The following is a 17,771-nucleotide window of genomic DNA, read 5'->3' on the forward strand; positions in this document are numbered from 1 at the left end:
ACAGATGATGCAATCTCTATTGCACTCCACACTGCCCTTTCCCACCTGGACAAAAGGAACACTTATGTGAGAATGCTGTTCATTGATTACAGCTCAGCGTTCAACATCATAGTACCCTTAAAGCTCATCACTAAGCTAAGGATCCTGGGACTAAACACCTTCCTCTGCAACTGGATCCTGGACGTTCTGACGGGCCGCCCCCCAGGTGGTGAGGGTAGGTAGCAACACATCTGCCACGCTGATCCTCAACACTGGAGCTCCCCAGGGGTGCGTACTCAGTCCCCTCCTGTACTCCCTGTTCACCCACGACTGCATGGCCAGACACTACTCCAACACCATCATTAAGTTTGCAGACGCCACAACAGTGATAGGCCTGATCACCGACAACGACGAGACAGCTTATAGGGAGGTGGTCAGAGACCTGGCCGGGTGGTGCCAGAATAACAACCTATCCCTCAACATAACCAAGATGAAGGAGATGATTGTGGACTACAGGAAAAGGAGGACCGAGCACGCCCCCATTCTCATCGACGGGGCTGTAGTGGAGCAGGTTGAGTGCTTCAAGTTCCTTGGTGTCCACATCAACAACAAACTAGAATGGTCCAAACACACCAAGACAGTCTTGAAGAGTGCACGACAAAGCCCATTCCCTCAGGAAACTAAAAAGATTTGGCATGGGTCCTGAGATCCTCAAAGGTTTCTACAGCTGCAACATCGAGAGGATCCTGACTGGTTGCATCACTGCCTGGTACGGCAATTGCTCGGCCTCTGACCACAAGGCACTAAAGAGGGTAGTGCGTATGGCCCAGTACATCACTGGGGCTAAGCTACCTGCCATCAAGGACCTCTACACCAGGCGGTGTCAGAGGAAGGCCCTAAAAATTGTCAAAGACCCCAGCCACCCCAATCATAGACTGTTCTCTCTACTACTGCTTGGCAAGCGGACAAAAAGGCTTCTCAACAGTTTTTACCCCCAAGCCATAAGACTCCTGAACAGGTAATCAAACGGCTACTCGGACTATTTGCATTGTGTCCCACCAACCCCTCTTTTACGCTGCTGCTACTCTCTGTTTATCATATATGCATAGTCACTTTAACTATACATTCATGTACATACCACCTCAATTGGGACGACCAACCAGTGCTCCCGCACATTGGCTAACCGGGCTATCTGCATTGTGTCCCGCTACCCACCACCCACCAACCCCTCTTTTACGCTACTGCTACTCTCTGTTCATCATATATGCATAGTCACTTTAACCTGTCTGGGCTAGGGGGCAGTATTTTCACGGCCGGATGAAAAACGTACCCAATTTAAACAGGTTACTACTCTGGCCCAGAAACTAGAATATGCATATTATTAGTAGATTTGGATAGAAAACACTGAAGCTTCTAAAACTGTTTGAATGGTGTCTGTGAGTATAACAGAACTCATACGGCAGGCAAAAACCTGAGAAATCCAAGCAGGAAGTGGAAAGTCTGAGAATTGTAGTTCTTTTGATTCTCTATCGAAACTACAGTGCCTGTGGGGGACGTTGCACTTCCTAAGGCTTCTATTGGCTGTCAACAGTCTTCAGAAAGTGGTTTGAGCATTCTCCTGTCACTGGGCAGATAATAGGAGCTCACTTTCTGAGTGGACTGCCTGGCAACAAAGGGATTGGATATGCTCGATCCTGCGAGCGCGCCGTTCCTTCTTTTTCTTCTTGAATGCATATGCTATTGTCCGGTTGGAATATTATTGCAATTTTACGTTAAAAATACCATAAAGATTGATTTTAAACAGCGTTTGACATGCTTCTAAGTACGGTAATGGAACATTATGACTTTGTCTCTGGTTCCGCACTCGTGCGTTATGCCTTCGGATAAGAGATCTGTACGCACGAACAAAACGGCGGTATTTGGACATAAATAGGAATTATTTCGAACAAAAACATTTCTTCTGGAAGTAGCAGTCCTGGGAGTGCATTCTGATGAAGATCAGCAAAGGTAAGAGAATATTTCTAATACTAATACTGAGTTTAGGTGGCCCCGAACTTGGCGGGTGTCTGAATAGCTTGCTGTGATGGCTGAGCTATGTACTCAGAATATTGAAAAATGTGCTTTCTCCGTAAATCTATTTTAAAATCTGACACAGCGGTTGCATTCAGGAGTAGTCCATCTATAATTCTTTAAATAATTGTTATATATTTTGCCAACGTTTATGATGAGTATTTTTGTAAATTGATGTGCACATTCACCGGACGTTTTGGTGGGAATACATTTTCTGAACATCACGCGCCAATGTAAAATGCTGTTTTTGGATATAAATATGAACTTTATCGAACAAAACATACATGTATTGTGTAACATAATGTCCTAGGAGTGTCATCTGATGAAGATCGTCAAAGGTTAGTGCTTCATTTAGCTGTGTTTTGGGTTTTATTGACATGTCCTTGCTTGGAAAATGGCTGTGTGATTATTTTTGTCTATTTACTCTCCTAACATAATCTAATGTTTTTCTTTCGCTGTAAAGCCTTTTTGAAATCGGACAATGTGGTTACATCAAGGAGAAGTGTATCTTTAAAATGGTGTAAAATAGTTGTATGTTTGAGAAAGTTGAATTATGACATTTTGTTGTTTTTGAATTTGCGCCCTGATATTTCACTGGCTGTGTCCCGCAGATGGGACGCTAGCGTCCCACGTAGCCCATAGAAGTTAACGATATCTACATGTACATACTACCTCAATCAACCTGACTAACCGGTGTCTGTATGTAGCCTCGCTACTTTTATAGCCTCACTATTGTATATAGCCTGTCTTTTTACTGTTTTATTTCTTTACTTACCCATTGTTCACCTAATACCTTTTTTGCACTATTGGTTAGTCTGTAAGTAAGCATTCCACTGTAAGGTCTACACCTGTTGTATTCGGCGCACGTGACAAATAAACTTTGATTTGAGAAAAGGGTCTGAATACTTATGTAAATGTGATATTTAAGTTTCTAAATTCTAAAAAACAGTTTTTTTTGTCATTATGGGGTATTGTGTGTAGATTGATGAGGGGGGGGAAAGACTGTCGACAGGTGTGTGCTGTTCCAAATGATGTCCAATCAATTTACCAGAGGTCGACTCCAATCAAGTTGTTGAAACATCTTAAGGATGATCAATGGAAACAGGATGGACCTGATCTGTTCTTTATTTTATTACATTTGCAAACACTTCTAAAAATCAGTTTTTGCTTTGTCATTATGGGGTATTACGTGTAGATTGATGAAAAACATTTATTTAATAAATGTTAGAATAAAGCTGTAATGTAACAAAATTTGGAGAAAGTGAAGGAGTCTGAATACCTTCCGAATGCACTTTCTCATAATCAAAAATATTGTATTTTCAGCTGATGTACAAAACCAAAAGTGAAAGACGCAAAAACACAACTTAAGAACGGGAAGCATACAAATAGCGCACATAGAACAGATCTATTGCTTCTTATAGATCTTTCATTCTCATTGAAAGCAAGTCTAACTCACATTACTATGTGAATTTGGTCAGGTCGCCCAAAAAGTTACATGTAGGATTCTTTCACGCTTCTGGTTTGTAGAACAGAAGTTCAGCAAAGTGGCGTTGTTTATGTTCCAGTTTCTAGCAACAGCATAGAGTTAGCAAGCTAGCATAATGGCTGCACAGTCCTCTCGCCAATGATAGTGTAGTGTCCCAGCAACAAACAAAAACACCCATACCTCAGATTTCACAACTTCCCGAAGGATGCGACTTTACATGACAGCTGTGTGAGAGCAAATACAAGGAATGAGGGCTCTGACTTTAATATTTTACGTGAGAGCACCTTCGTCTGAATTTTAACCCGGCCAACATCTACCTAACACAAAAAGGCCGTTCTCGCATTAAGACTGAAAGTTCCCTGTCGGTTCTCTGGAACGACTGGGGGAAGAGCCTGCAGTCTCGGGTCTCTCCCTGATACAGCAAGTGCGCGACTGAGAACAGGAAGTGGATGTCTCCGATATGGACACGAGTGTTGGTGCCTCTGAAGTGACTGCAGCGGACCATGACTGCCTGCCCTCCCTGGTGAGTAACGTGAACTTAGGTTTTCCAGATGGTTGATGATGTGTTGTAGCTCAGCGCTGTAGTTCTGCAAACGGTTGCTATAGTTCAGATATTGCATTACCTGTATTCAGCTTTTGAAATAACAAAACTACTAACTCGCTAGCCAGCTTGCATGCTCCCTGTTCTCCCACTCTGCTCTCCAACTTAAGCCACCCTCCCCTTAGTTTTGACCAACATTTCTTTAACCAAATAGCACTACCATAACATACTTGATTACATTTGTCCTGAGAACTAGACTAAGTTAGTTGGTTTACTGTGTCATGATACTGATAATCAAACTGAATAATACAATTTTGCCATATAAATTACCCCCTTTTCTATGGGTGTGTTGGATGCTCCACTGGATCGAATCAAGGAGCTAGAGCTACAAGTCCAACAGCGCTCTGTTCACCATCTCCAGCTGCAAAAATTCTGTGCATCTGATGACAACTTCAGGTTCTATACCCAGTTCCACTCAGGTCTTCATGGTGTTCTGGGAGTCCATTGCCCCCAGGTTAATCTACTAGTCCAAGTCCCAGAAGGCTGGAATGGGAAGCGCAACACCAAGGCCCAACAGGAAGCTGCGGCTCATTGACAAGTTTTTTCTTTAATGCTGTCGAGGAGCTGCTGGTCTGAAGGAGGTGGCGGACATATTTTGCGTGAGTGTCCGAACAGTAAGCCGCATTATAATAAACTGGACCAACTACCTGTATCTTGTCTTGGATGTACAAAGAGCAGGTGCAGGCAGGCAGGCCTGACAAGTTCAAAGTTGTACTCCAGTTATCCTGGACTGCACAGAGCTGAGATGTGCCACCCCCTCCTCTGACAGTACAGTAGGAGACCTTTTAATCTTACAAAATACACATCACCTTTAAGGGCCTGATTGGGATTGCACCTTGTGGAGCCATCACCTTTGTATCCAGGTTTTCACTGGGTCCATCTCTGATCAGGAGATCACACGTCTATCTGGAATCCTCGAGCTGTTTGAGCCTGGTGATGGACTCATGGTAGACAAGGGGTTCATCATAGAGAAGATGCTGTCAGATGTGGGGGCAACGCTCATCATTCCCCCATTCAAAAGAGCAACTTGGCTAACATGGAAAGACACCAAGCGAACGCAAGCCATTGCATATCTGAGATTGCTAGCAGAGAGAACCATTAGGAGGGTGAAGAAATACCATATCTGGGACACGATTATCCTACTCACTCTGGCAGGCTGTGTCAATCAACTGTGGAGGAACTGCTGCTTAAATAGTGAACTAACAGGGCCCTCTGATTCTCAAGGGTGATAAGCCAGTGGGAAAACATGCTCAAGCACAGCAGTGCACACAAACTAAATATTTGTTATTTTTGTTCAGTATAAAATCAAACGCAACAATTTCAAAGATTTTACTCAGTTACAGTTCATAGAAGGAAATCTGTCAATTGAAAAACTCATTAGGCCCTAATTTATGGATTTCGCATGACTGGGCAGGGGCACAGCCATGGGTTCGCCTGGGAGGGCATAGGCCCACACTCTTGGGAGCCAGGCCAAGCCAAATTCTTTAAAACTACGTTGGAGGTGGCTTATGGTTGAGAAATTAACATTCAATTATCTGGCAACAGCTCTGTTAGACATTCCTGCAGTCAGCATGCGAACTGCACACTCCCTCAACTTGAGACATCTGTCACCTTTTATTGTCCTCATCACAAGGCGCACCTGTGTAATAATTATGCTGTTTAATCAGCTTCTTCATATGTCACACCTGTCAGGTGGATGAATTATCTTGGCAAAGGAGAAATGCTAAACTAACAGGGAAGTAAACAAATTTGTGCACAACATTTGAGAGAAATAAGCTTTTTGTGCATATGGAACATTTCTGGGATCTTTATTTCAGCTCATGAAACATGGAACCAACACTTTACATGTTACGTTAATACTTTTGTTAGTTCAATTTAGGGATGCACGGTATATCGGAATCGGACGATATTAGCTAAAAAATGCCTACATCGGTATCGGCACGATGTCTAGTTTAACACTGATGTGAAAAGCCAATGTCAAAGCAAACATGCATACGTCACTGCCATTAGCTTCACGACATACTATGGAACGCCGTTTGGGTCTTTGCATGTCAAAAAAGATACGTCAAATAACACTACTTGAAGTGTAAAATAAGCTTTTAATTTGACACCTCAAATAACACCATTCTATTATAGAATGTTGTGTTTTCTGAATTTGCACGTGCAAGCTAAGCGCCACTGCTACCATCAGTAGCACTGTCAAAGCTGTACAAAAAAGTCTGCAAACAAGCAAACACCGGCCACGAACGATGTGTTTACAATACCGCGTTGGTAATAAAGCATTATTTGTGCGACTGCAACTTCTGGGGTAGGTAGCTAGCTTTAGCTTGGTACGTTACCTAGCTAGCACCAATACAACCAGCCTGAAAACAACGACCAGTAGAAACTGCAGTCATTTTCACTATTCTTAGCAGTAATTTAGGAATCCTTGTAAGCATTAGCTAGGTAGCTAGGTTTGCCTATTGAAATTGAACTTCAGTTCATGAAAATAAATTGCTAGCCAGCTACTTAACCCTGTTGCCCAAAACTAACGTTATAAGCAGTCAGATAGCCTCACTAGCCAGATGAAGCTCGACCGGATCGAGTTATGTGTTGTGAAGCTAGCCACAATAAGGATTAGGCACAATAGTGGAATTTGCAGTTTGCCTTCAAAATAAAGTGATGCAGGTTACAATGGGTAGAATCATGTCATATATAGACTAGATAATGTTAAACAAGGTTGGATGGTGAAGCAATGAAATTGGGTATCAGTCTACTCAATGACACCCACAGAACACAACTGTGAAGAGTTTACGCAAATATTAGCGTTGTAGCTCTTATCGCAGGACTGACTGTGTGAAATCTCCCCAGTCCAGCCTATTGTGTGTATTGACATTCATATTGCACTGTAACAGCTTTAACTAAGGATTGGGGATCAATGAAATGGGGTATCAGTCTACTCAATACCCAATATATTTTTTCACAAAGTCCTCAGTTATCAGACTCAAACATCCACGCAGTATTGTTTCTCCTCTGGAATAGTGTACAATACACATAGGTTGACAATAAATGTGGCTCAATTCACAGTCCCTCAATAAGAGCTACAATGCTAATGTTCTCCGGGTGTTATTAAGTAGACTGATACCCCATGTCATTGATCCACAATCCATAGGTAAGGCTGCATGTATGCCCCCAATGCAATTCTAAAGTATAATACATCCAGTGTGATTAATGTCAAATTAACAAATTGTCTGTCGATTTTATATAACATCCTCGTTTAGCATGATCTATTCAATTATGGCATAATTCTACTATTTATATTAATTTGCGTCACTGTCAATGACCCACTTTTATTGAAGGCTAACCGCAAAGTCCACTATTGTGGCTAGCTTCACATAGCTGGGTCTAACCACCATTAATCAAATAAGAACTGTCTTATAAATTAAGGTTATTTTAGATGACACCTCGCTATATAGTTAGCTAGCTAACTAACTATAGCTACTGAAACAGATTGTCGTTTTGCTATGTTTTTGGGGAAGAACATTGTTTGCATCCATGAGCTAGCTAGCTTTGTTTTATGACCGGCACTGTAGGTGCGCGAGACTACTTTACCAGCATCATAGCATACGTATCGATGTGACATAAAATAAAAGTGAGTGTAATCAATGTGTAATAACTACGTAAAACATTTATGAACGCATTAATTATGTGACCTGCAGTCATATTCAAGTCCTGATTGGTCAACAAGCTTATTTGACGTGTATCTTTTTTGACATGCCAAGACCCAAATGGCGTTCCATAGAAATCCTGGTTGAGAATGAAACGACTGAACAAATTTACGAAACAGCACAGCAAGTGAAATAAATGTTGTTTTACTGGTAATTGGGACATACGTTTCCAACAAAATAACTTTTGTCAGTGTGGTGTGTAACCTTTAACTAGGCAAGTCAGTTAAGAACAAATTCTTATTTACAATGACGGCCTACCCTGGCTTAATTGTGCGCCGCCCTATGGAACTCCCAATCACAGCCGGATGTGATAAAACCTGGATTCGAACCAGGAACTGTAGTGACATGTCTTGCACGGAGATGCAGTGCCTTAGACTACTGCGTCCATGTGTGTTAACTACTTAACTGTAGAATGAATGCTTAAAATAGAATGCTTAAAAGGCAGCTAAAATGTTAAATATCCGTTATCAGTATCAGGTTGTTTGGCAAGTTAAATATCGGTATCGGCCAAAAATGTCATATCAGTGTATCACTTGTTATATTATGTCATTATAAATAACAGCTTTATACCAACGTGTACATGTTTTGTGATCATTATAAATTGATCTGTTCAGAAAAGATACATTTTGAATCATTTGTATTTTGAATATGTATTGTTAGGTTAAGAATAAGATGGTGTTTTGGGATGTAGTATTTGCATAACGCATTAATCTGTTAGAACATTGTTACATTTGATTTTATTATTAAATACATTGAATATTCATTCTGTGACATATTTAGCCTGTCATAAAATAACAAAGATCACACAATTCAATCAGTAGAATACTCTATTACAATGTTGCTTACATTTTAGTCATTTAGCAGACACTCTTATCCAGAACAACTTACAGTAGTGAGTGCATACATTTTCTTACTGGTCACCCGTGGGACTCGAACCCACAACCCCAGCGACGCAAACACCATGCTCTACCTACCAACTGCCAGACGGGAGAGAAACAAGATAACACATTTGTTAAAATAATCTCCTTTACATACAATTGTAAATAGTTATATACAGTACACAACCAAAAGTATGTGGACACCTGCTCATCAAACATCTCTTCCAAAATCATGGGTATTAATATGGAGTTGGTCCTCTGGCCTGCTGGCCCCCTTACCTCTGGAAACAGTTCCTGCTCAGCCTAGTCAAAACTGTTCGCTGCTCTGGCACCCCAATGGTGGAACAAGCTCCCTCACGACGCCAGGACAGCGGAGTCAATCACCACCTTCCGTAGACACCTGAAACCCCCCCCCCCCCCAAAAAAAGATATAGATGTACTATTGTAAAGTGGTTGTTCCACTGAATATCATAAAGGTAAATGCACCAATTTGTAAGTCGCTCTGGATAAGAGCGTCTGCTAAATGACGTAAATGTCCCCTCTTTGATGCTATAACAGCCTCCACTCTTCTGGTAAGGCTTTCCACTAGACGTTGGAACATTGCTTCAGGGACTTGAGTCCATTCAGCCACAAGAGCATTAGTGAGGTCGGGCACTGATGTTGGGCGATTAGGCCTGGCTCACAGTCGGCGTTCCAAATCATCCCAAAGGTATTTGATGGGGTTGAGGTCAGGGCTCTGTGCAGGCCAGTCGAGTTCTTCCTCACCAATCTCGACAAATAATTTATGTATGGACCTCGCTTTGTGCACAGGGACATTGTCAGGCTGAAAGAGCCTTCCCCAAACTGTTGCCACAAAGTTGAAAGCACAAAATCGTCTAGAATGTCATTGTATGCTATAGCATTAAGATTTCCCGTCACTGGAAGGGGCTGTCGGACTGCCAGAGAACGCGTTTCCACTGCTCCTGAGTCCAATGGCGGCGAGGCTGCCATTGTTCATGGTGATCTAAACCCATTTAATGAAGCTCCCGACGAACAGTTGTGCGGACGTTGCTTCTAGAGGTATTTTGGAACTCTGTCGTGAGTGTTGCAACCGAGGACAGACGATTTTTACGCGCTTCAGCACTCGGAGGGCCTGTTCTGTGAGCTTGTGTGGCCTACCACTTCGCAGCTGAGCCATTGTTGCGCCCAGACGTTTCCACTTCGCAATAACAGCACTTAAATGGGGCAGCTCTAGCAGGGCCAAAATTTGATTAACTGACTTATTGGAAAGGTGGCATCCTATGACGGTGCCACTTTGAATGTCACTGAGCTCTTCAGTAAGGCCATTCTACTGCCAATGTTTGTCTACGCAGGCTGTATGGCTGTGTGCTCGATGTTATACACCTGTCAGCAACGGGTGTGGCTGAAATAGCCAAATCCACTAATTTTAAGGGGTGTCCACATACCTTTGAATATATAGTGTATGTACATTTCCTTGGGCAACATTTATTTTGCCTGCCAAGTAAGACTGGCTGACCTGCAACAATATATATCTTAAGGTACACGTCCATGTAGGTGTAGAAGTCAATCTCTGCTATTAAAGCATCTCTCCAAACGATCTCTACTGTAATGTCACGTCTAGTGCTTGTATTGAAGTCGCACCAATCTAAACTGGTTACAGCTGGTTGGCCCTGGACTTGCCGTTCACCTTTAAGCATTCTCATGGCTAGGGCCTGGCTAGATGACTCCCCACGCACGTGGCATGCCTCGCTGAACCGGCTAGCAGTCAGTCACACATGGTTTCCTCATTTCCTTCCATAGTAGACAGGCAGACTGCAATTGCCTTTCTTTTACTGTGAGTTGGGGGAATGCAGGAGCATCTGGATGCTTTAGAATCTCTTGGGGTGACAGTTGGGGGACACTATGACAGCATTGACCCCACGGGGCACTGGAACAAATCTAGAGTCAACCAGAGTAATTTCTTCCAGTCCATGCAGCACCTTGGCAATGGCAGGTTGCGGTCTCATGCTCCTCAAACTTGGTCCAGCAGACAGCACCGTCATGTCAGGAAGAGGCCCTGAAACACACAAAGCATAGACAAGGGATGAATGTCAGTCAAGACCATAAAACTTTAGTACAATAAAGTTCAACACGAGTGAAGGCAACGTGTCAGCCTGGGGATGCCAACCCGTTTAAACAGACAATTGTAACTCACCAGGGAATGCTTGGTAAATAGTGGATTTAATGCCACTCCTGCCTGATGTCCTTGGCTTCCTCAACCATTATCAGCGAGCTCTGGTCGAATTCCCTGGTCAAACAATGTACAGTAATATGAGCTTAAATACAAAATGTGTGTTCTCTCTGACAATATGAAAAATTCTCAATTTCAAAACTTGACCATTATGGTGTAATGTGCAATCTGGAAGAGCCACCAGATGATTGCACAAATCTCTGAGCTGCACATGAACAGGAGAAGCGGTTTATGATGACAGGCTCCTTGCAATGTGATCTAAAACAACATGCGGGGGGGGGGGGGGGAATCATCACATAGTTGTGATACACTGTTCTTGATCAGCAAGGTCATGATTCCTTCTCTTCAATTCACACATTAAAATGTAACTGACCAACTACTAAAAGTTTACTATACTACATTTTAAATGTTATACAAGCTCAGATCAGTAACAAAGGAACTAGGCCTACTGCATGTCCAGGTACATGAGAATCAATACAGAGTTTAATTATTTTGAACATATGAGCAAAATACAGGTAAACTGCAACCGCATCAACAAGAAGACCTAAACTGCCTATCATATCTCGTAACCTGCAGTAAATGGGGCTCCTCATTGACCTGTGACACCTTGTCCATACTACCACTGCCTCCTCCTGGTCTATTATGTTTTACACTGCCCATTCAAAACAGAGCAAGAAAAGAAAAAAAAGTGTTAGGTGAGATGTAATTTATTAGCGTACATCAATTAAAATTGATACTCTTAATGTTACTGAGATGGGTCTAGCTAGCTACGTTGCTTACTAGAAACAAATAATATACACAGTGGCTGGCCAAATAGCTAGACAACTAATTAATGGTAACTAAGTCTGACAAATATTAAGTAAAGTTAGCACTAATAAATTTGGTAATGTCTTAGCTACCGTTAGCTAGCTAGTTCTCAACTGGTCACTTCAAGCACTAACTTACCTTGATAGTTGAAGATATGTTTGTGGAAGAAATTGTATTCTTTATCAAGTTTAGATCTCTTCGTCTGGGAATGTTCGTGAACGATAGCCACATCACCCATGCAAATTGAGTAGTGACTGGGTAAACTCCATGATCGAATTTTGCGGAAGACTAGACGACAACCGGATATCGTCATACACTGCTTGGCACGGGAGGAAGTTGTCTGTTGGGGGTGTGAAAAAAGCCTATTGTAGCTTTAAGTACTTTACACCACTGAATATTAGTGTGCATATAAACATTCAATGATGTGGCACGCAACCATTGGTTGATGCAATGCACATAAGGACTTACCTTATTTGCTGTGTCCACCTTGGCACACACAGCATCCATGGCTGCCCTCTCCGCCAGGCGAGCCTGTTTCTTCTCCTTCGCCTTGTTTGACTTCCTCTGGAGAGGTATGAGGGGAGAGAGGTACAGTTACAGATGGAAAATAAAAATGTCAGTTGGTCTATCTTCAAGCAGAAGGCTGCAGCAGTAGTGTGTTTGTGTGCATGAGTGAAGTGAGGGACATGTGTCCCGATATTGATGAAAGGCCAGAGACACGGTTTAGTGCCTCTTGCGCAATCCGAATGTTAGTTTCACTGTGTTGGCATGAGAGTAGAATGCTGGCCAGAACTTTCTCCACACCTAGAATGAGACCTTCCTAGAGATTCTGAGCACGTGAAAAATTAGCTGGAGGTGCAAGTGTTTTAGCTAGCAAACAAAGTTGGCCGGCAAACAAACAAACGGTTGGCTGGCTGGCTAGCAAACAAACGGCTGGCTAGCACACAAACAAACGGCTGGCTAGCACACAAACAAGCGGCTGGCTAGCACACAAACAAGCGGCTGGCTAGCACACAAACAAGCGGCTGGCTAGCACACAAACAAGCGGCTGGCTAGCACACAAACAAGCGGCTGGCTAGCACACAAACAAGCGGCTGGCTAGCACACAAACAAGCGGCTGGCTAGCACACAAACAAGCGGCTGGCTAGCACACAAACAAGCGGCTGGCTAGCACACAAACAAGCGGCTGGCTAGCACACAAACAAGCGGCTGGCTAACACACAAACAAGCGGCTGGCTAACAAACAAACAAACAGCTAGCTAACAAACAAACAAACAGCTAGCTAACAAACAAACACAGCTAGCTAACAAACAGCTAGCTAACAAACAGCTAGCTAACAAACAGCTAGCTAACAAACAGCTAGCTAACAAACAAACAGCTAGCTAACAAACAGCTAGCTAACAAACAAACACAGCTAGCTAACAAACAAACAGCTAGCTAACAAACAAACAGCTAACTAACAGTTAGGTAGGTAACGTTAGTTAGCGACTTCTTACCCCAGCTAGATGTAGGTTGTGAAACGTGACTTAAAAAGCATCAGGTTACTTACTACTTCTCAAATGTTCTAAACAGGTAGCTAAGAGTCGAGCCTCCCACCTTGCATAATCTCGACTATGGTATGATACAGTGCGAAGCCTTGGTGAAAATTGATTCATGTCAAGCTAGTTACGTGGCTACCAAGTTCAGGTAGTACCACACCTGAAAACAAACACACCGCACGGGAGAGCGTTGCATTGGGGCAACACTGGACCAAATAAAACCAGTGCAAAAGATTGTTTTAACTATCACAAAAAGGGGTTATTTTGGAGCTGGTTAATGGTGTGCCTGCCAGCCATCCATTCCGTTGTCTCTCCATCACGCATTCACGGGATCATGATTTTGGACGCTGTCTTTGTTTGATGGAAGCATTCACCTTTTCACAAATACACGGACAGACGGTCAAAACTCACCCCCATATTGCTGTATTATAACGACCGCCTTGAAGAAACTAGCTAGCTATCTTGCAAGCTGTTGTATTGATATAGCTAACTAGCTCGCCAAATTAATGTTTCTTGAGTGGGGCAAGATTAGGTAAAATGATTGCGTTGCTAGATATTTAGCAAGCTAACTACCGCGTTACCTCAACTGGCTACAAATAACAATATGCCCACGATTGCTTACATTAACGTTAATCGACGGAATTAAACGTTTAATCACGTTTTATATTATTTGGCGCCAAGAGAAAGGGTTGATTTACGTCTCTTGGCCCTGCTCCCTTTTCTCTATCCTTTCCTCCCTCTTTCTTTTACTACTCTTCTCAGACCAACATTAACGACAATATCGTTTCCTCTTAAGCATTGGGGAAATGACGACATCAGCTTGTAGGGGGTCAATAAAGAAAGAAACCAGACAACTATTATTCTTGAATTCACTCTGCAAAATGGCTATATAAAAAACTGTATTCATGTTTTTCTCACTTGTTGTGGAAATATGAATAATGATTCTGGTAACTATTTAAGAGGGTCTGAAGTTCGGCTACGTTTTGGAGCCCAAAAAATTATGGCTATTGAGGCATGGTTGTCCAAAGCCTTATACTCAATAATGTCCATCTACACTGTAGTAATATTATTATTATATATATATATATATATATATATATATAAAATTAACAACAAATAAATACAGGAAGTACACGTGGGAACACAACTGTATATAAATAATATACAAAGGACAATTGGGCTAGGGAGTACAATATCACATTACACAAGGATCTTAAGTGACATACATACACTTATTATTCTAACAGCTTTTTTGTTAGTAGAGTATTTAATTGTCTTAAAATACAGTTAAATGTATCTTTGTAAGGTAAGAAAATGTGGTGTTTTGTTTGTAAATTTACATTTGTGAATATGAAATTTGGCCAAAAGAATAATTAAATTAATTACATAAAATGTTTCAGCTTATTTCTATCGTAGGTAAAGAATCCAAGCAGTACATCTCTACACAATAGTGTAAGATCTTCATAAATGTGTTCGATTATAAATCTACTGATGTCTTGCCACAGTTTTCTAACATGAATACAATGCCAAAAAAGATGCAACACCGTGTGGCTCAGTTGGTAGAGCATGGTGTTTGCAACGCCAGGGTTGTGGGTTCGATTCCCACGGGGGAATTTTTTTTTATGGAAATGTATGCCGTCGCTCTGGATAAGAGCGTCTGCTAAATGACTAAAATGTAACTGTAAAAAATGTTTCTGGGTGGTCATTACAAAAGGAACAATTTGAGTTGATGTTTTCCGTAAACCTCTTCATATAGTGGTTGGCAGGATAATATTTATGAATAATTTTAAAGCAAACTTCCTTAATTTTGTTAACAAGTAGGTATGTGTGTGGCAACATCCAAACTTTCATGGTGTCACTTAGGCCTACAGCAATATGTAACTAAGTGGGTAGAAATATGTTCCCTCAAACGAATATAACACGATTTTCTTATTTAAGATCTTGCATTAAGGTTGTTTATTATAGGCGAAATAAACGTTTTAAAATAAATGTCAATTATTATAACTTTTCATCTTTGATCTTCAGGTCGTTCATGGGTTGTACAATGCCTCATTTGGCCACAAGGTGGCGTTTGACAAATGAACATTAGCATGGATGGACCATTAGAACGTCTACATTAATTACTGCCTTGCCATAATTATTCATCATGCATTTTCGAGTAAAAAATCATTAATTTCTACACTTAAACCTTAATTGCAGAACATAAAACTGCTGCTGTTGAATAAATTGATAGTTTCAATAGCTAATTATTATAGATTTTTTAACCTTTATTTAACTAGGTAATTCAGTTAAGAACAAATTCTTATTTGCAATAACGGCCTACCCCGGCCAAACCCTTCCCTGACCCGGATGACACTTGGCCAATTGTGCGCCCCCCTATGGGACTCCCTGATGACAGCCAGTGGTGATACAGCTCAGAATCAAACCAGGGTCTGTAGTGACACCTATAGCACTGAGATACAGTGCCTTAGACCACTGCGCCACTCAGGAGCCATTTGATATGATTAGCTATGTGCACCGTTGCTTGGGTAGGCCTTTCCAGTGTGTAGCTTACAAGATCCCTTTATATGGTTGTGGACATCCATATGTTGAGAGTTTTCTACAGGCCTATGGTGTATTCTTAACACACACACACACACACACACACACACACACACACACACGGCCCCGTCCACAACCCTTTGTCTTGGGGTAATCTGTCTCGCAACTAGAGATGGCATTTGTGGAGAGAGGCGAGAAGCAGGTCAGGGCATGAAATTCATTACATGAATGACAATTTCTGTTATGGCTTTCAGGCTACTACTGTTTTGGTTACACAGGAATTACTAACGGCCTGTCCAGAAACAACCCTGGTCTGGCCCCTGCATGGCACTGTAGATCTGTAAGGATTGGATAGGTATAAGCAATATGGAAGTGAGTATTAGTATTCCTCCTAGCATGTTGAAGTTACTACCATATTGCTTAGGCCTATACCTATCCATTCCTTTCAGCTCTTCATGATGTTCCAAGTGACACAACCCTTAGGCTACTGGACTCCTTGGCTATTCTCTCTCTTTACCTGTCTCACATTAATTTGAGCGGCAGCCGGGGATTCTTTTGCTCACGGCCCTAAACAGTTTCCCATGCATTGTCAATGGGGTTTGTAAACCAACCCGGATGTAATATGCGCGGGAGGTCAGCTCGGGGATTCGATTCAGCAACCTTTTGGTTACTGGCCCAACGCTCTAACTACTAGGCTACCTGCCGCCCCAAGGGCAAGTTAACCAAAAGTGGACACACTCCAGTCAGTTACTGAGACAATTGCCCAGACTTTGTAGACAGTTTAATAATGCTTAAACCTCATCTTCATCAAATGATCCATAAAAGGGACCAACTCAGAAAATGCGTATTTATTATTTTCCCACCTCTTATTTCCCTCTACCTCTGGGTGTGCAAGTTAGTATATGAATATTAGTCCAATTATTATTTTATCAAATCTCTAGTAATCAATTACACATAAAATTCATCATATTTTCATATATTCACAGAATCCATATAGAACGTTAGAAATGCTTAGGTACTCACATCAACCAACCCATTGGCTCAGCAAACATTCTCCCAGTGGAAAAAAAACTGAAGTTTTCCGGACACTGCCCTGCCCGGTCATGGGATCCTCAATGGTTCTCTAGACTTCCAGAAATTATAGACTTGCCTCTGCTTTCTAAAATAGCATCCCATGCTCAATACCACCCCGTGATATTCTATGATGGGCAGTGATGAACAGAACCCCAAGATAACGTTAAATTAAAACTTATTATCCAAATTTCAATCATGTTATTATGCAAATGTCTATATCGTATTATCCAAATTTAAGATTAACACTTATTTCTACCCTCACACACTCTCGTATCACATTCACAGAAAACACAAGCAAATGACACAGAGGGGAATGAGACAGACGAGGAAAACCGGTTAGCGCTGTTTTTAGATTTCAAACCCTGTCTATATGAACAGGGAAACCCATACCATTATCAAAATATTGCCTAATTAGTGGTCCCAAAACAAAACACTCACAATAGAGTAACTCAGGGCATACCTGGTGTTAGGTTCTAAATATCAGAGTAAGAAATTGACAGACTATAAAAGCTCTAACCAAGTGTATTCACCCCAAAGGATCGAACAGCTGAACAGACAAAAACATATTTCCACCAGTGATAATATATATACTAGAGGTCGGTAGGCATGGCCGATTAATTAGGGCCAATTTCAAGGTTTCATAACAATCGGTTTCATAACAATCGGATGCCGATTATGGCCGATTACATTGCGATCCACGAAGAGACTGCATGGCAGGCTGACCACCTGTCACGCGAGTGCAGCGTCAAAAGGACCTTGTGGCTGCAAGGAGCCAAGGTAAGTTGTAAGCTAGCATTAAACTTATCTTATAAAAAACTATAAATTTTCACATAATCACTAGTTAACTACACATGCTTGGT

At 41.7% G+C, this 17,771-nt stretch overlaps 1 protein-coding gene across 4 annotated transcripts in view; it reads right to left on the minus strand.

Moving 5' to 3' along the window:
• The window catches only part of LOC115198622 (N-alpha-acetyltransferase 40), a 31,991-nt gene extending 17,870 nt beyond the window's left edge, over positions 1–14,121 (minus strand). The window contains exons 1-2 of one of the 4 annotated variants that reach the window (XM_029760699.1): positions 13,708–14,121; positions 12,227–12,322 (exon numbers count right to left, since the gene is read on the minus strand). In XM_029760699.1, coding sequence (XP_029616559.1) covers positions 12,227–12,322; positions 13,708–13,713 — 102 coding nt within the window. In that variant the 5' untranslated portion in view covers positions 13,714–14,121. Of the gene's footprint in view, positions 1–12,226; positions 12,323–13,254 lie in introns of all 4 variants that reach the window. The other 3 variants (XM_029760698.1, XM_029760697.1, XM_029760696.1) reach the window with 3 other exon arrangements.
• Between the last annotated feature and the right edge of the window lie 3,650 nt (positions 14,122–17,771).

The sequence above is a fragment of the Salmo trutta genome, chromosome 8 (assembly GCF_901001165.1).
Source record: "Salmo trutta chromosome 8, fSalTru1.1, whole genome shotgun sequence".
NCBI classification, from domain to species: Eukaryota; Metazoa; Chordata; class Actinopteri; order Salmoniformes; family Salmonidae; genus Salmo; species Salmo trutta.